General features: G+C 46.8%; 1 protein-coding gene across 2 annotated transcripts in view; it reads right to left on the bottom strand.

The window, feature by feature from the left end:
• Positions 1-12,192: 12,192 nt before the first annotated feature.
• SMYD1 (SET and MYND domain containing 1) overlaps positions 12,193-20,168 on the bottom strand; it is a gene marked incomplete at both ends in the record, with an annotated part of 37,315 nt that continues 29,339 nt past the window's right edge. For both annotated transcript variants that reach the window (XM_082642182.1, XM_082642183.1), the window contains 4 exons: positions 12,193-12,351; positions 13,574-13,742; positions 15,159-15,322; positions 17,613-17,705. In XM_082642182.1, the coding sequence (XP_082498308.1) occupies positions 12,193-12,351; positions 13,574-13,742; positions 15,159-15,322; positions 17,613-17,705 (585 nt within the window). The remainder of the gene's footprint in view (positions 12,352-13,573; positions 13,743-15,158; positions 15,323-17,612; positions 17,706-20,168) is intronic.

Raw genomic sequence — 20,168 nt, 5'->3', positions numbered from 1 at the left:
ATGGGTTGAGTTGCATCTCTCCAAAACTCACATGTCAAAGTCCTAACCCTCACTACCTCAGATTGTGACCTTATTCAGACATAGTCATTGCAGATGTAATTAGTTAAGTTAAAATGAGCTCATACTGGAGTAGGGTGGGCCCCTAGTCCAATATGGCTGGTGTCCTTATAAAAAGGAGAAATGTTTGAATACATACATCCACAGGGAGTCTGCCATGTGGAGACAAGTTATGCAACCACAAGCCGAGGAACTAGCAGAAGCTAGGAGAGAGACCTGGACCAGATCCTTCCCTCCTCTTGCAGAAGGAGCATAGCTTTGGTCACCTTGATCTTAGACTTCTGGCCTCCAAAACTCTGAGATAATAAATGTCTGTTGTTTGAGCCACCCAGTCTGTAGTACTTGGTTACGACATCCTTAGCAAATGAACACAGAGCTCATTTCCCATACCCAGAGAGCTACCAAGCTCGGGCATTTCTACCTTATATCTTTCAGCTCTCAGAACGGTGCCTAGACCACAGAAAGCTCTCAAGAAAGATGCCTTAGTGAATGACTGAATCTGTCACCTTTCCCACCTTCCCTCTTTTGGAGGTGAAACCCCGATACTTGTTACTTGCATTGTTTCACAGGTCACTATGGCATCTCCCTGCCTCTCTCTCTCACCTGCAAATCTCCACCCCACAAATTATCATCTTCCCTAAAAACAGCACTGATCATAATGCACCCTAGTTCATTGCCTTACACATAAGAGTCAAACTCCTCAACCTGCCTTCAAGGCTCTGTAACAGGGGTCAGTAAACTTCTTCTGTAAAAAGCCAGAAGGAAAATATTTTCAGTTTTGTGGACCACCCAGGCTCTGCCACAACTCCCTAATTCTGCTGTTGCAGCACTGAAGCAGCCACAGGCAATACCCAAACAGGTGGGCATGGCTGTGTTCCCATGAAACTTTATTTATGAACACTGAAATTTAAATTTCATGTCATTTGCCTATGTCATAAAATATTGTTCTTCTTTTGATTTTTTTCAACCATTTAAACATGGAAAACCATTCTTAGCTCGCACACCATATAGAAACAGGTGGGGACTTCCCTGGCGGTCCAGTGGTTAAGACTCCGCGCTTTCACTGCAGGGGGCGCGGGTTCAATCCCTGGTCAGGGAACTAAGATTCCTGCATGCTGTGCAGCGCAGCCAAAAAAAAAAAAATGTGGCAGCTGAATCTGACTCATGGACCATAGGTTGCTGAACTTTGCTCCATTATGTCCTGTCCCACCTTATCTAGCTTTACACCCTTCCTATAATATACACTCCAATCGAGTTAAACAACTTCTCATTCCTCTCATAATTTAAGTGCCACCTCCTCCAAGAAGGCTTCCTAAACTGCACAGCTGAAAGTACTCTTTCCCTCTCTCTGGCTTTTTATCTGCACCAGTCTATTGGATGAAGTTCTTCCTTCCTTGCTCTATAGTTTTCCCCATATGTGAGCCCTCCTTCTTTCATGTGGAGCAGGATCCTGGGGGAAAAAATGGGAGACAATTATTTCAGGAACTAGGGTAGACTTAAGGAAAGTGCTTCAGAGCTTCAGTAAGAACTCAGAGTTGGAAGATACAGGGGAAAATACAACTAATAGGAGACTACAATATGCCATGCACAAAATAAATTCCAGATGAACTAAAGAGCTAAATGAATAAATAGGAAATATTAGAAACAGATATGCTGATAGATAAATAACTTGAAGTATAGAAGACCTTCTTAAACAAGGTGCAACATCCACGAAAGGAAAGATTAATTCATTTTACTATCTTACAAATTTTAAATTTGATATGAAAAAAAGACACAGTTTCCAAAAAGAAGCAATAATGTGGGAGAATATATTTGTGGCTTACAAAACAGAGGTTAATAGACAGAATATAAAAACCTCCCCAAATCAATAAAAAGACCAACAAGTCAATGGAAAAGTGGGTTGAGGACATATACAGGGAATTCACAATATGAAATATGATTAGTCTCACTGTTAATCACAGAGGAGGGATGTAAGATGAGATATCATTTTACAAATCAAACTAGTAAAACATAAAAAGATTGACCACATCCAGTGTTTGCAAGGATGTGATGAATGGCTTTCCCACCAGTTGGTGGAGATATAAACTGGTGCAGCCCATTTGGAGCACCACTTAGCAGTATCTGTTAATATTTTCAATGTGAATTTCCTAGCACCTAACGATGCCACTGTTGTACATCGCCCTAGAGTTGTGTTTAAACACATGCACAAAGAAGCATATAAAAAATGCAACAGGGCCTCCCTGGTGGCGCAGTGGTTGAGAGTCCGCCTGCCGGTGCAGGGGATACGGGTTCGTGCCCCGGTCTGGGAGGATCCCATATGCCGCGGAGCGGCTGGGCCCGTGAGCCATGGCCGCTGGGCCTGCGCGTCCGGAGCCTGTGCTCCGCGGCGGGAGAGGCCACAACAGTGAGAGGCCCGCATACCGCAAAAAAGAAAAAAAAAAAAAAATGCAACAGCCAAAAACTGGAAACAAATGCCCATCAGTAGAAAAAGGATTAGATAAACTGTGCTATGGCCACACTCTGAAATAACCTTTGGTAGATTAAATGGACGAGTAGATCTATATGCACTGTTATAGGACTATCTCTAAGACCAAACATTAAAAAAAAAAAGTAAGTTTCAGAACAATATCAACAGTACAATATCATGTAAATTTTATTAAAATATGAAACAAAATTATCTATTTATATAGATATACAGATATGTCTATGACCATGGATGGCTGGAACACCAGATAACAGCCATGACTTCTGTGGCAGGAATAGGAATTGGGTGGGAAGTCAAGATAGCTTTTTGCATTATTTATATTGTTTGAATCTTTTACAAGGAACTAATTTTGTGGAACTACTTTTTTTAAATGAGCAATGACTTTTTAAAAAGCAGATGATTTCAAGTAAAAGTAGTGGGCTTGAAGGCACGGTTCTAGTTAACTAATCCTTGATTTTGGACCTCGGTTTTCTCATCTGTAAAATGGGCAATACAACACCTTCTCTCATAGCTTTTGTAAGGATCCCTTGAAATGATGCCAGTACCATGCAAATAAAACATGTCATCATTGCCACTTGGATTCCTAGGGAACTGCGGTTGGGTTTGACATTTAGACTTTTAGTAGCAGAAGCTCTGTTACTGCCCAGAGAAATTAACCTCTGTGAACAGATGAAGCACAGAGAGGAAACAAGCTTTGCTTAGGACCATGCAGCTGATAAATGGTGCAGCTGAGGTTCTTTGACTCTTAAGGCACAGGAGGCAGAAAGTAGTAGAAATAAGGTCTTCTCCTCAGCAAAGCCTCTAGGGATCTGACAAACATCCCAAAGTCTCCTCCTAACTGGAAACAACTCTGGATTTAGGAGGGGATTGTTTGTATGTTTTTGCCTGAAAAGGAGAATTCATTTTAAATGCTGAATTTGGATTTCGTACAGGTGCCTAGAGAAATCTGGGCCCGAAGCCTGCTTTAAATAACTTGAATAAACGGCTGTTGGTGGTATCAGCTATTTTTAATTTGACCACTAGTCTCTTCTGACCCCTCCCTCTTCCCTCCGCCTGTCCTGTGGGCATCCCACTACCAGAGACGGCTCTTCCCCTGTGACAGCGGATTGATTTGTAAAGAGTCAGTTTTGGTGTCTATATCCACACAAAAGTAGACATTTCTGTTGTTGTTGTTTCAACTGATTGTCATTAGAATAAAGAAAGTGATTGGGGGGGGTTGAATATAACAGCTCATACTCAATCTTCAGACCATTTTTTCTATATATACTAGAGGCATGTTGACCATCCTATGATTTTCTAGTATTTCTTACCAGTAAAACACAGAGATGTGGAATTACGTGTATCTTCTCCACAACCTAGACTCATTCAGCCAGATCAGGACTGGGCAATGCTAAGCTCTGAGGAGACAGTCATTCCTGGGAGACTTGATGTCTAGCAGGGAGACCAACCCATAATCCACACGGCGACAGTATGATCCGTGCCGTGATGCTGATGTGTACAATCACCAGACCCTGTCTGCCTCAGAAAATGTCTCAGTGGAAGTGACATTTCAGCCGACTCTCAAAGCATCTGAGTGTGTTTGCTTGGCAGGGAGGTGTGGTATAGATAGAGGCTTGGCAAGAGATAAGGCTGAGAAGGACACAGAGTCTCTGTCGTGAATATTCTGGTAAGGAGTTCAGACTTGACCCTGGAGACCATAGGGAATCACTGAAGTGTTTTCAGCTGCTAGAGGAACATGATACTAAATGCACTGTAGAAAAATTATTCTGGCCATGGTGTCGAGGATCAAAGAGAGGGCCATGGCTGAATACAGAGAGACCGTGAAGAGACAGTGGCAATAGTCCAGGCAAGAGATGTTGGGGACCTGAACCAAGGCAGTGCCTGTGAGGATGGAGCAGGGTGGAAAGGTTCACGAACATTTAGGAATTAGAGTCAATGGGATGTAGTGACTAGGTGTGAGAAGTAAATTGGAAAGATATATGTCAGGGAAATACTGTGTGACATCACTTCTATGCGGAATCTGCAAAACACAACAAGCTAGTGACTATAACAAAAAAGAAGCAGACTCACAGAGAGAACAATCTAGTGATTACCAGTGGGGACGAGGCAGAGGGGAGGAGCAATATAGGAGTGGGGAAGTAGAAGGTACAAACTGTTATGTATAGGATGAGCGACTAGGATATACTTCACAACATGGAGAATACAGTCGGTATTTTGCAATTACTATAAATGGAGTATAACTTTAAAAAATTACTCCCTATAGGGCTTCCCTGGCGGTGCAGTGGTTGAGAGTCCGCCTGCCGATGCAGGGGACATGGGTTCGTGCCCCGGTCCGGGAGGATCCCACATGCCACGGAGCAGCTGGGCCAGTGAGCCATGGCCGCTGGGCCTGCGCGTCCAGAGCCTGTGCTCCACAACGGGAGAGGCCACAATAGTGAGAGGCCCGCCTATCGCAAAAAAAAAAAAAAAAAAAAAAAACCATAAAAAAATAAAAAATAAAAATTACTCCCTATATAGTGAATCCCTATATTGTACACCTGTACTTATATAATATTGTACATCGACTATACTTGAATTTTTTTAAAAAAGAAAGATACATGTCAGGGATGTATCAGCAGGAAATAAGCCTCACTCAAAAGGGTTCTCTTGATGAGAATTTAATGAAAGCACCATACACAAAGGTGTGGTTTGAATAAGGGGAGCCTATGGGGTAGGTGAGGCACCCAGGGACCAGCAACCACAGAAAACCATTACCACCCATGGGCCTGAAGCGGCAACCTGGAGGACAGCATTACTGGAGCTCAGTGAGAGCTGGGACCCTTTGAGAACCACCCAACAGGCGCTGGTGAGGCAGGGAGGGGGCAGGGAAGAGGGAACGTGGTGGGGAATAACACCCACCTCTCTCTCCTTCTACCATCCCATCTCCTGCCAGTGCCTCCCACTGGCTGAACAAGAAAGCAGAAGTCAGCCCTTCTGGGCGCAGAGCCGGGCAGAGAAGGGTGGAGAAGGAATGTAGGCAAGGGAAGATGAAGACAAAGTAGCACAATGGGAATTCCTTTAGCTGCGAATCAAAGGAGCCCACTTAGGCCCTCCCTGGTGGCGCAGTGGTTAAGAATCTGCCTGCCAAGGCAGGGGACACAGGTTCAAGCCCTGGTCCGGGAAGATCCCACGTGCCACGGAGCAACTAAGCCCGTGTGCCACAACTACTGAGCCTGCACTCTAGAGCCCGTGAGCCATAACTACTGAGCCCACGTGCCACAACTGCTGAAGCCCGCGCACCTAGAGACCGAGCTCTGCAACAAGAGAAGCCACCACGAGAAGCCCGTGCACCGCAACGAAGAGTAGCCCCCTCTCGCCGCAAGTAGAGAAAGCCTGCGCACAGCCATGAAGACCCATCGCAGCCAATAAATAAATTAATTAAAATTTAAAAAAGAAAAAGAAACCCACTTAAACTGGCTTAGGCCAAAATTAAAGGTGGGAGGGGGTAGTTCACTGACTCATGTAACTGTCAAGCAGGAGTGGATCCAAAGCCTTACAAGAATGTCGTCAACACTTCTCTCTCTCCTTGTCAACTCTTTTTTCTCCCTCGATGCCAGCTATGTTCTCCCAGAACTTTCCAGGCAGCAGTAAGTCTGACTACCAGCATCTCTAGGGTCACAAACCGAGAGCTTTTATTCCCAGAGAAGGCCTGGTACTCCTTCTCCAGTTCAGAAGGGCCCCAGCAAGGGGCCGACTGCCTGGCATGTGTCGCATGGGGTACTGGAGGCAGCTAGGACCAGCTCCTGACTCAACATACAGCTGGGGAGCTTGATACTGGCCATGGTGAGAATACTTACACTGAGAAAAATCAGCAAATGTTACCAACCAGGGCTCTTCTTAACTTTGTTGCTGAATGTTTACCAGCAAACCATTGTGGGTCGGGAAATGCTGCACCATCGTAGGTTCAAGCTGGGTGAATGAGGAAGAGAAAGAAGGCCAGTTGGACATGGCTATCAATGTGATGGACGGGAAGGAAGGTTCATTCTCCTGGTGCCTGGAGATCAGGATGCCAGTCCCAAGTCTTCTGCTCAGAGGCTTGCTGCTGTGTCTGCATGACTGGTCTGAGGGCTTGATAACAAGACTGCTGTGTTAGGCAGAATGATGGCCTGCAAAGATGTCCACATGCTACCCCCCAGACCGGTGACACATGGCAAAAGGGATTTTGCGGATGTGATTAAGGTGAAGACCTTGAAATGGGAAGATTATCCTGGATTATCCCAGTGGACCCAATGGAACCACAAGTATCCTTGTCAGTAAAGAGGAAGGCAGGAGGGTCAGAGGAGGAGTGGTGTGTTGTTGACTGGGGGCCACAAACCAAGGAATGTGGCCATTCTAGAAGAAGCTTTTAGAATCTGGAAAAGACAAGAAACAGATTCTTCCCCAAGGGCCTCCATACAGATTCCCTTCTGCATCCTTGAGAAGTAAGCCCTGAGCAATCTTCCCAAGCAGTGGTTCTATCTGGCCTTTAATACACATGTCTGTCAATATACTGGTGAGGCAGTGAACAAGTGGCTTAGTCTGAAGGGTAGTAATCAGAGTCTTAGACTTGTTTGTGAGGCCCTGTGGGAGAGGTTTCAGAATGCAGAGTTCACCCCAGTTGAAGTAAAGATTTCTTTAATGGTCTTTCTAAGTATCTGTTCTGCTAGTTATGTAGCAAACCCCATATTTATAGATTGACAACACTACAAATTAATGTGTTCTTCTAGAGTTAAACCGATTACCATGATGTAAATAAATATTCCCACTGTGGCTAATGCCGGGCTATCAACGTGATGCTGATAGATGCAGAGGTGGGAAGAAGTATATGCAGTTGGCTGTCTCAAGCTGGTCCAGCATACCACTGCTTGTCTCTACCCTTCACCTCCACTTTCTTAGTAGGAGAAGGGACACCCTAATAGAAGCATGGTTGGAATGCTCATGGACCACTTACGATGGGCCAGGCACTGTTCTAAGAGCCTTCCATTTAAAAAATGTAATTCTTTTTAAAATTTTTATTTATTTTTTTTTTATTGTTGGCTGTGTTGGGTTTTTGTTGCTGCGCGTGGACTTTCTCTAGTTGCGGCGAGCAGGGGCTACGCTTCATTGTGGTGCGCGGGCTTCTCACTGCAGTGGCTTCTCTTGTTGCGGAGCACAGGCTCTAGGCACACGGGCTTCAGTAGTTGTGGCACGTGGGCTCAGTAGTTGTGGCTCACGGGCTCTAGAGCACAGGCTCAGTAGCTGTGGCACACGGGCTTAGTTGCTTCGCAGCATGTGGGATCTTCCTGGACCAGGGCTTAAACCCGTGTTGCCTGAACTGGCAGGTGGATTCTTAACCACTGTACCACCAGGGAAGCCCAAAAATGTAATTCCTATAGCAACACTATGTGATAAGTAGAAATAAGGAAACTGAGACATGGATGAGATAACCAGTCCAAGGTCATCTAATATCAGGAGAGCTGATATGAACTTAATTTGTGTCAGTGTCCATAATCTTGAGAACTACACTGAAGTATTCTCTAAAACTGCACTGTCTAATACAGTAATCACTAACCACATTGGCTATTATAATTGACATGAAATAATTAAAAGTTCAGTTTTTCACTCATATTAGACACATTTCAAGTTCTCCATTGTCACATGATGCTAGTGGCTACTGTATTGGCCACAGATAGAACACATTTCCATCATGACAGAGGGTTCTATGAATAGACTGTCAGAAAGAAAGAAGCCACACACATTTGCTTGGAAATACAGAAAATTTAATGGCCTCTGTGGACTGCAATAACATAAAAACTCGAGATACACAGTTTCATGTCTCTTCTGCTCTGATCTAAGCAAATTCATTCACTTATCCGTTCATTCATTCAATACACATTAACTGACCACCTACTATGTCCCAGGACCTGTGCTAGGTTCTGGGGATAGAAAGATGAATAAAGGAACAAAGCTCCTGCCCTCCAGAGGCTCACAATCTGATGGTCGAGGCAGACACGTGAAAAGGCAATTATAAGGCCACAAGGGGAGTGTGATGACGGGAGATTCAAGGATAATATGACAGACTCCGACAGGCAGCCAGCTGAATCTAAGGCTTTCAGGGAAGACTTCACAGAAGGGGTGGTTTCCAAAGTGGGTGTTGAATGATGAATATGAGTTGGCAGGTTTCGGGTATCTTAGAGAGAATGTTTCAAAACTCAGAGAGGCACAGGAGAACATGGGCCACCCGGGGCCCCGTGACTGAGTGGACCTGACTCATGTCTCAGATGTGGTAGATACTCAGCAAGTGACTAGAATGGAAGTCAGATGTTCTCCTCAGGGGTGGAAGGAGGGCAGTGCTGAGGAGGAACAGGTGTCGGGGTGGAGAGAAAGGAATGAGAAAGAGCTTCATTTTGGACATGCCAAGTTTGATGTGCCTGCAAAATCTTCAAGAGGGTATGCGGGGCTGGTGCTCAAGAGCAAGGTCAAGGGATACAGGTTTAAGGACATCAGCCTCAAGGCAGTGATTAAACGAAGGGCCTGGCTGAGCTCACGGGGGAGGGTGTGCAGAGAGAGATGAAGACAAACTGAGAGTGACCCGAATGAACAAAAGCAGCTCCAGGAAATGCCAGCCTATGAGAGGCAAGAGAGAAACGGAGCCAGGGGAGAAACCTCATTACAGGATCATCACAAGGATGTGGTGCCCGGAAATCAAGGGCTGTGATGCCAACTGAGGCAGAGAAGCCAAATAACACGAGGGCTGAAAAGTCCCCCCAAGAGTCAACCGTGGGAAGAGCCACATCCATGGACTCAGGAAGCCAGGCTGCAGTGGGTTCAGGAAGAAATGGAAAGTAAAGAAAGGCAGATAATAACTGTGGGAGACGAAGCCTTTTTTAACAATACTCAGCCTTGAAGATTATGATCAGAGTGTCCGCAGCACGTCTATTAACTGCTTTGAAGAAGCCCGTAGACAGAGAAATGTGAAGAATCCAGGGTGAGAAGTAATAAACGGGAAGCAAGGCCCCAAGGACCTAGGAGGGGATGGGGTCCAAAGCACAGGTGGAGCGTTTGGCTTTGGAGGAGAGGGGCTCTCATTCCACTGGTGTGAGACGGAAGCGGGAAGGATGAGCACAGACACAACATGTGTGAACGTGGGAAGAGGAAATTGAGGAATCCCATCTCCTGGCCTCGAAGCAGGAGAAGAGGTTCTGCTGAAAGCAGAGGACTTGCTCGAGGACGGGAGTGAAGACCTGAAATAACCACTGGGCGAAGGGAGAGCCAGTGAGAAGCACAGGGAGCACGCCTGGGCTGCACCCCAAGGCCCGCTGAGGTTGGAGAGGCGGCCATGGAGGCGCCTGAGCTGAGAGGTGCCATTTTCCTGGCTGTGCTCAGACCTCCAAGTGCAACAGAGGAAAAACAAGGCAGCTGAATTCATCCAGGCCTGGACTCTGCCGAGTAGGAAGCGGGGATGGGCAAAAAGGAAAAGAGGCTGATGCCCTGGTTATCTGGAAGGATGTGAAGACAGGAGGAGGGTGACACACTGGAGAAAATACGATGCCATCTAGTAATCAGGGGTGGAGGAAGAAGAGAAGTGAACAGATGGGAAGCAATGACCAGAGAGATAAACATCAAAAATGAAGAAATTGGGAATTCCCTGGCGGTCCGGTGGTTAAGACTCCGCCCTTCCACTGCGCGGGGGCACAGGTTCGATCCCTGGTCGGGGAACTAGGATCCCGCATGCCACAGAGGGCGGCCAAAAAATGGAGAAATTATGGGTGATGACAGTGTCCAGAGTGTAACTAAGAGAGGGTTTTAATGGAGGAAATGGAAAGACACCTGGAATTGAGTAAATGAAGAATCTGTAAAACAAGTGGCTTAGATGGTGTGTGAAAGTGGACTTCGAAGACACCAACTGTGAGGAAGAGGGGATGGAAAAGAAGACCATGAATGTGGGGGAATGACCAGCGGTGTGGCAGATGACAGTGACAAAGAAGGGAAGAGGTTTGGGGGAAGGTTTCATATGAGGATAGAAGAGAAACCATTTGAACGGGCACAGTTAGGTCCCTGGCAGAGGGCTGGTGCCATCCTTACATGAGCTTAGAAGAACTGTCAGTCTCCCTGTGAAAGTTCTGAAGAAGCAGGTGTCCTCAATGAAGAGCCAAGTGCCAGGTACCAGTATTCTGCAAAGAGGTGGTGCCTTTGCAGAGTTTTTGGACAAAGTTTTTGGCACATTGGCAGAGCTGATGGTCAGGTTACAAGGGAGGCAGTGGATCATTCTGAGGACGAAAGGGTGGGGATGGAGGAACTGACACTTTAGGCACAGATGACAAATATGGGGCCTGATGGGATCACCTGACCTCAAGATGTTAGCTAGAGCCCTGGGGTCAAGGGTGGCCCCAGAGAGTATAGAAGACTTGGTGACACTCTCAAATGGGGGGCTTTTGTCCAGGATCCCCCAAAACATCCGTGAGAAGTTTGGGATCCCAGAAGATAACAGGACAATGGGACAACTAGATTGGTTGATTCCCAAGACCCACCCTCTTGGGTGGAAACCCGAGCAGCCTCCCAGGAGATGAGGGCAAGTTGGTCACACTCCCATAGAGGTCCTCACCTAGGTGTGCAGAGTCCAGACTAGACATTCCTTCTGGTAAGGAAAGCAGAGGACCCAGGGAATGGACAATGAAAGAAATCAAGCAAGGGAAGGCATAATTATTCATTACTAAAAAACAGAGATTTACTGGGGGCCGGTGATGAAGTCTAAGCTGGTAAAGACCACCCAGGCACATGGGACAAAATAAAAGACGTAAAGGCCAATCCCGCTGGACCCATGATCATCAGGTATGTGGGTTTCCAAGTTTCTCCCTCAACTTCACCCTGAAGAGACATCTTCAATCCTAGGAGGCCAATGGCCAGAAAAATCTCAGCTATTATCCAAGTAGCCTCACGTCACGGGAATCACAAGGCTTGGCAGGGAGGGTGTGGAAAGGAAACACTCCCTCTCTGTGTTCTAGAAGTAGTTTCAGAATAATGCTGGGAACCCAGACTTTAAACTGAGGCCTCAAGTGGTTTGGGCAAAGCCCTCCTTCTGCATACGTGCCCTTCTGAAGAAGCTTCAGTTCTCTGCGTAGGACCTAAAAGGCCCACAGACAGTCTCTTCTTCAGCAAATCCTGAATATTCCAGAGACACCTGCACAGATAGGTGAGCGGCCACCTGAGACTCCAGGTACCTGCCACCCTTAGCTCAGATGTCATCTCCTCCATGACACCCTCACCACTACACACACACACATACACACACCCACACACCAGACGCATGCCCTCCACTGTACCCCTCTCCATAGAATTTATTATCACACTGTGCTTTAATTGTTTACATTTTGCCTCTCCAGCTACATTTGGAGCTTCTTTATCCCTATAAATATTTATCCCGATAAATATTTGTAGGAGGAGTTGGACTGGTCTCGGATAGAGTTAAATTGAATTGAACTGAGTCGAAACGAACCGAAATGACCCTGGGAAAAAAGAGTAGGACATTCCCGCAGCAACAAGGCTGAGCCTTATGCTGATTTCCTCATCAAGGGTCTCCCCAGAAACCCACCACCTCCAGCATGTCTCCCCAGTTCCCCAGCCACGGCGCCCCTCTCCCACCAGGCAGGTCCTCATTGCTTCTTGTGGAACAGAGCCGGCGCCGGCTCATTGCTGGGTTCAGCCAAGACCTGCATGGGCTGGTTGTTCAGGGCGGCCTCGCGCATCTTGTGGTACATGAACTCGTTCTGGCGGAACATGCGCAGCTCCATCTCCGTCTGTATCCGCATGGCCTGTGGGACGCGGATACACCGAAAACAGTGATGACAAACCCCCAGGATGTGTTGGTTTCTGACCTACCTTGGCCCTTTTGGAAATGACAGACTACGGGGTAAGTGGCTCCCAGCCACTGAGATTCAACTGTGCCTCCTCAGAGGACACACACACACACACTCATACACCGCGAGTCTAATGTCCTGGCAGTGGACTCCATTTGTTAGGAAGAGGGAGTCAGACCCCTAAGAGAGTAGCTTGAGGGAATGCTCTCAGCAGAGAATGTTTGTTCTTAGGAGCTGCTAGGTGGGGACCTGGGTTGGAACCCTGGTTCCTGAACTTAAGTCCCATCAACAGTGTGGGACATCAGGCAAGTGACTTAATCCCTTCAGCCCTCAGTTTCCTCATACACGAAATGGGTGAGATTCCCTTGTACTTTACAACGGCCGGGAAGATGACAGCATGTGACACATAGAAAAACCCTCATTCTCCCATATGTTAATTCAAGAAATATTTATCAAGGGCCAGGCTTCATTGAGGGGCTGAGGTTAGAGCAGTGAATACAGTGACAAACACTTGTATTTGACAAGCTTGATGTACTGACGTACATTCTATGACACCAAAGTCTGTCCTCTTTCCCTGTACTGCTGCCTGAGGACAGTCCTTTGAACCTGACACTTTCAAATAAATCAGCCCTCGAAGCACAAAGCCAACCAGCAGCTATGAAGAGCATGCCACTCACCAGACACTGTTCTGAGTGCTTTTCACACATCAATTCCTTGAACCTTTGCCACAACCTTACCCTTTTTTCTCCATTTTTCTGATGAGAAGACTGAGGCCCACACGCTCAATATTTGTAGCCACACAGCTGGAAAGTGGTAAAACTGGAATTGGATCCCAGCAGTCGATCCCAGAGCCTGTGCTCCCTGACGCTACTCCATGTGGCACGTGTTCTAATGTACATGCTACACACACACGCACACCATTAGGTTTTCTCAGCCCAGGCTTGGAGCATCCCAGCGTTCAAGCCTCAGTTTTGCCATCCACTCGCTTTGTGGCTAAGGACAGGTTACTCTCCTTCTCTGGGCCTCAGTTTTCTCAGACGTAAAACAAGGGGAGTGGACTAAGCATTTCTGAATTCCCTTCTGGTCTAGCAGGCAATCTAGGGTCTTTCCAAAAGCAGAGTCTAGCACTCAGCTTTCATCTTCAGAGAGCCCAGAATTGCCCCAAGAAGCCACTTGCCTCTAAGTCCTTGGTGATGGGGTGGGAGGGTCCGTGTGTCACCAGGAGAATAGCGTAGGCTTTGCAGATCATGCTGTGCCCCACCTCAATGTGGCCAGCATGCCAGTTGGTCAGCCCTGCCCGCATGATGGCCATGCCCAGCTGGGCATTGTTGGGGTGATACAGCTTCCTGCAGGAGCAGAGAAAGTAATGATAACACATATTCCCAACCTACCTTTTATCGGCACAACAATTGACAACGTATAAAGGGACCTCACTGATTAAGTCCATATACTCTCCCATCAGCGCTATGAGGCATCAGGCATCAAGGGAGACTAAGGCACACAGAGATGCAGTGAGACGCCAGACACCCCACGCGGTGAGGCTGCAAGAGCTGAGACTCCGACCTAGGCTACTGAGCCAAGTCCTAATGGGGAAACGGGGTCAGGATTGTACTTGGAACTTGAGTACAAGGAGCTGGGAGCCGTCAGGGGCTCCCAGCCCTCTCCTTTAAAAGGGCTAGGAGGGCTTTCCTGGTGGCACAGTGGTTGAGAGTCCGCCTGCCGATGCAGGGGACACGGGTTCGTGCCCCGGTCTGGGAAGATCCCACATGCCATGGAGCGGCTGGGCCCGTGAGCCATGGCCGCTGGGCCTGCGCGTCCGGAGCCTGTGCTCCACGGCGGGAGAGGCTGCAACAGTGAGGGGCCCACGTACCGCAAAAAAAATAATAAAATAAATAAATTAAATAAATAAATAAATAAATAAAAGGGCTAGGAAGTTCAGGGGAAAAAAATAATTTGAATGTCCTTCTTGGGACAGAGTTGTATCTTCACCTCCTTGGCACTCTCTTAACAGGACTTCCTTTTTGCATGGTGTACAGTTTTCCCAGATTTTGTTTATGAGTAACATCCACTCAAAAAAATGCAACTTTCTTATGCCAACGTATTCATTTGGCCAGAAATACAAATTCACATGCCAGTGTGGACACATAAGGCAAGAGAGGACATTAGCAGAGGGAAGGCAAAGGAGTTGCCTTTTACAATTTATAAACAAGAATGGCTGACACTTTTTTTTTTTTTTTTTTTTTTTGCACCTTGCTGTGCAGCATGTGGGATCTTGGTTCCCAAACCAGGGATTGAACCCATGCCCCCCCTGCAGTGGAAGTGAGCAGTCTCAACCACTGGACCACCAGGGAAGTTGCTCTTTTTTTTCTTTTTTTTTTAAAATAAAATCTAAAGCTGACAAGATTGCCTCTGTTGATTGTTAGGGGGGAAAAACTTTTCTAAGCACTTAAAATCAAGCCAGATTTAGCCTTAAGGAAACCACAAGCAGAAGAAGTCTCCCGTATGATAGACAAGCTGGAGAATTTGGGAAAGACCAGGGATGACAAATAGATTTCATCTCAGGTATCAAATCTGATTATTTGGACATTATTGCTCAGAACACCATGATTAAAAGACTCAGTTATAAAGAGGACAGTGATCAATTACTGATGCCTGCTGTGGGCGCAAGGAGGGAGAGGTAGCAATATGTATGCCATCTCTTTGCCATCCGTGGAATAGACACATTTCCAGGAGACTATCTGAGACCCAGGATCGTCACCTACATATAGCCATCCACCATCCTCCTGGCGTAGTGTGAGGCCTCCTCAAAGGCCTGCAGGTAGGAGAGGACCTCGGAAACGGTGCTCAGCATCCGCAGCGTGTAGATGTTGGTGTCAGCAAACACCGGCTCCTGCTTCTGTAGGCACTCCCGGCATAATTTCACAACCTAGGAGACACAGGCCCTGTCTGTGATCACTGCACCAGAGCACATGCTTAATTCACATATGGGAGCATCACGATGGCATTGGACACTCGCTCTTCGAAGCCTGAGTAAATTGCCAGCAGAGAAGGGAAAGCACCAGTTTGTGATCTGAATAGCAAAATGGCCCTGTTTGGCTAAGATGTAGGGGTGGCAAGGGTAACAGTGGGAGACACAGCTGACATGGAAGAATAAGGACTTATCATAGAAGTCAGCAGGGAGTTATGAAAGCCACGTCCATACATATATATGTACTTCTCACAGCAACGCAGTGAGATAGGCGCCACTAATATGCCCATTCTCCCAGACGAGGAAACTGAAGCACAGAGGCGCAAGTGCTTTGCCAAAGTTACACAGAACGTGAGCAATGGAGCAAGCATTCAAGTCAAGCAGCGGAGCTTTATCTGAACCATCATTCCCAGGATTCTGCATCCTGGCTGTGCTTTGGAGTCATCTGGAGAGCTTTTTAAAATCCCGATGTCTGAGTCCTACCCCAGACCAATTGAAACTGAATACCCGGGGGAGGGACCCTGGCATCCTTCCCATCTGCCCCTGGGTGGCCCTTATGCACAGTGAGGCTGGACAGTCATGCCCTGCTCGAAGTGTACAGGATGGATGGGCAGAGAGAGAGGCCAGGCAAGCCATCAGGAGGAGGCCACATTGGTCCTGGTGAGGAAGAAGATGGGCCCGACCACAAGCGGCTTTATCGTCAGGCTTTTCCGACTGATTCACGTGTAGACGTATCTTCAGTTACGCCCTGCAAAGTCAGATGGTCTCTAGATTTCAGTGGGTCACAGTCCTCCCCTCCTTCCCGTGCCACTCTCGGGAGAAACGTCACACAATTCTTCCCATTTCAAATGCGTGGAAACCAGTTTTCCCTGAGACTCTCCCAGAGGCCCATGAGGCAGCCGGGTAGGGGCGTGGCGAACTGTGAGCTGGCAAACAATCCATCCTGAAGACAATCCTCATAAGCCCACGGGCAGCGTCCAGCCCTACACCCGACCCTACCAAGCTTGAGCAGAGAAGAGGACCAACGAAGAAAGGACAGAGGAATGGAATCAGGAGCTCCAGCTCCTACCTCGAGCCTCTGCCATAGATTTTCCACACTGTACAGCAACCCCTTGTTCATGGGACTCTCTCCCCGCAACCTGACAGAACTCCTGGGAGGCAAGGAGCGTGTCGTGTGTTGGTGACCCCAGTGAGGGCTCAAAAATGGGCAAAGCATGAGTGAGGAAAGGAGGCGGATGAAGATCAGAGACAAGTAGATAGAAATGAACAGAAATTAATCTCCCACCTCGCCATGCCCTAGTGCCATCCGAACCTAGCTACCAAATTGTTTAGAGAGCTTGGGGAAAAAATGCTGATTCATGGTCCCTGTGTTCTGTTGCAGACTAGACGAATCACACCTTAGGGGGTGAGACACAGGAATCTGTATGTCCAACAAGCTGCCTGAGTGAATTCAGTGCAGGCACATGCTCTGCAGGTCAGTGTTGGCAGTGGGTCTCAACTTTAGGTGTTTGTTGAAATCCCTTGGGAGTTTTAAAAATCTTGACATCTGGGTCCCACTCCTAGAGATTCTGGAGGAATTGTCCTGAGCATCAGGATTTTTTCAATGATTCTAGTGTACAGCCAGTTGAGAACTCCTGGTGTTTCTAGAGCCAGGGTTGAATGCACAGTTAGTAGATCTGTAAACTGTAGCCAGGACGCGAGAAAGCAAGACACCCACTGCCATTTCCATTCCTCCATGCCCGATATCACAGGCACCCCCAGCCCCAGGACGTTTGTCAGGCTGCCTGTGCTCTCCTCAAACCCAGTTTCAGTGAGTTGAACAGTCACTGAGACACACCCCTAAAAGGTTCTAAATGCTTACGGGCAAGAAGAGTCATGGTCTCAGCCAAGGGACATCTTCCAGAAAAACAACCTGCTTGGTAGCCTCCCCGTCTTCACCCCTCCATCACCGCCATTTCCCTCCTTTACTAGAGAATCTTTCTGCCCTCCTCCCCATCCCCACTCCCTATAAAAATGAATTCTTGGGCTTCCCTGGTGGCGCAGTGGTTGAGAGTCTGCCTGCTGATGCAGGGGACACGGGTTCGTGCCCCGGTCCGGGAAGATCCCACATGCCACGGAGCGGCTGGGCCCGTGAGCCATGGCCGCTGAGCCTGCAGGTCCGGAGCCTGTGCTCCGCAACGGGAGAGGCCACAACAGTGAGAGGCCTGCGTACCGCAAAAAAAAAAAAAAAAAAAAAGGGAATTCTTACCTCGTGGTACAAACCCTCAGAGCGAGCCTTGTCAATTTTTTCCAGCGTATCCTTGGAGAACTGTATCATCTCCTTCACCACCTCCTGAGAGGGCTGGGAAAGGGAGGGACATTCAGTTGGAGACCCCTTTGTGAGGCAACCCACTGCATCTCTGAACAGCTGCCACCTTTGACATTCACTGTAGTACAGGATTAATGCCTTCTTCATTGAATGCTTCAGTTCTGTAAATGCTGCTCAGGGTCCCTATAGCTCAGGACTTCCCTGGTGGTCCAGTCGTTGAGGACAGAGGCCGGGGACTTGACCAAAAAATATCATACTCCAGTTTGCCATTGGAGCTCTTTAAAGAGGGCCCTGTGGCTATGGGCTGTCAACCCTTCCAAGTGTCTCTGCATCCAGTCCATATTTCCTTGTCTAGACCAAAAGGATATCCATGAGAGAACTTGTCAGCTGTGAAATCTAGACCTACCAGGCTCCCTATGTTTGCCTAAGCAGTCTAGTGATCTTGTAAAAAAAAAAAAAATGAGGTTTTGATATTTGAGGTACCATAATTAAGAAGCCAGTTCCCACGAAGGCACAATAATTTTGAAGAAAACGTGCCAAATTTCTCAAAGACCAAAGGAAAAGTTTGCTTGCTGTGTGTATCCATATCAGAAGCTCTTTTCTGGGGGGACTTCCCTGGCGGTTCAGTGGTTAAGACTCCTCGTTTCCACTGCAGGGGGCACAGGTTCGATCCCTGGTCAGGGAACTAAGATCCCGCGTACCATGTGGCAAAAAAACCCCAAAAAACTCAACAGCAAAAAATAAATAAATAAAAAGAGAAGTTCTCTTCTGAAAAAAGATTTTTTTTTTGCTTGGGCAAATCTAATATAACTTTTTTCCAAAATAAAAATACCTTTATTATTTATTCTGACTGTAAAATTAACATATGCAAACTGTAAAAAATTAAAACATATGAAAAAGTGTGGAGAGAAAAGTAGAAATCCCCAGAACCCACACAAAGACGGACACAGCATGTTGAGTATTTTCCAATGAGTATACAGAGGAAAAATATTTAAACTATTTAACAACTGGTACAGGAAAGGCACTGACCGATCAAAGGCACAGACACATCAACAAAGAGTATGTCTATATGACAGTATCAGTGTGTTCTGGCTGAATTGCAGTCCTGCACATACACACATGCATGAGTGTGTATATGTCAATAGCATCAATCTTTTTCTAACTGGAATAATAACATATTTCTGTCTATTGCCTGCTTTTTTTTTCACTCAGTAGATTGTGGATATTTTCCCATATAAATATAAAAATACCTATATTGCCTTTTTAGTAACTAGAGTTTTCCACTGTACAAAACTAGAATAATTTAATCAGTTCTCTGGTCATCCAATTTTTTCACCACAAAGAATTGGGATCAACAGCTGTGTTTATATCTGCTGCTCACATTATTTTGTGAGGTCACCGTCACTAAACTACCAAAAAGTTACAGGAGAATGGGCATCTGTTCCCTTAAAAATACAGCCCCCTAATACATGGAGATCAAGGGTCTTCCCTCAGGCTCCCAGCTGTCTTGAGCCAGTTCCACAGTGTCCATCTTGTAATAGGAGAAACCGAACCCAGGACAGCTTGCTTCAGGGTCAAGATCACTTAAGGAAGTGGGATTATATTTATTCTTCTCCCCACCTCACCTACTTTGGCTTCTGCAGAGTTCTTGATTATCCCTAAAATTCTGACTACCTTCATTTCCATATCCTTCTGTATCTGGGCCTCCCTGCAATTCTTCTGTATTTGTTTCTGTACTTGTCTCACAGCCTGACTCCAACATTTGATGCATCCATCAATGCTCTGACTTCTTCTGGCAGGTCTCACTCCTGACTTAACTTTCGCCTTGACCTTTGATTTGGCTGCCTTCCTGCCTGATGACCCGAATGTTGGCTTCCCGCCCAAGTGCTACTCAGCACTCTGTCAGTTAGCAGACCATGCCTTGGTCCCAAGACCAGTCATTTCAGTGTGTGTCTGCTTTCCTTAGCCCATTTGAATCAAGCACATTAGTGAGAGGAGTCCATATCTTGCCTGGTTGTGCAGAGTTCTGTGACTGGTGATTCGGAGGTGTGTCACCCATCCATCAAACGTACATCTTTAGTTTCACCTATAGTTTGTTGCCCAAGTGTTGGCTCATAAAATCGCATCTAGTTTATGAGCACTAGTCTCCAATCCACTGTAAGTGCCATTGTCTTTAAAACTCAAAATTCTTAGTGAATCTTCTGGAGTAATCAATATCTTGCAGGGTAAATTCAGGGAATACCAAGCTGTTAGGTGTTCATAAAAGCCTTGCTCAATGTGATGTTGTAAGGAAGAGTGTTACTTTAAGCTCTGGAAGGGAATCAAATTTTTGCAAGGAGGCAACTACCAAGGTTCTCAAGACAACCTGGCTGAAAGGTTGTTAACTGACACAGGCAACATGTGATAAAGCTATTCTGAGAAGGGAAATGGGCTGCTCCACTTGGATCCCTTTTTGGAGCAAAGGCAGGAAAACCTGATCTGCAGCTAGGATGTAAG

Source organism: Mesoplodon mirus, assembly GCF_964341445.2.
Source record: "Mesoplodon mirus genome assembly, chromosome: 14".
NCBI classification, from domain to species: domain Eukaryota; kingdom Metazoa; phylum Chordata; class Mammalia; order Artiodactyla; family Ziphiidae; genus Mesoplodon; species Mesoplodon mirus.
Note: the sequence above shows the minus strand (reverse complement) of the source record. Positions and strands in the feature narration are given on the sequence as shown.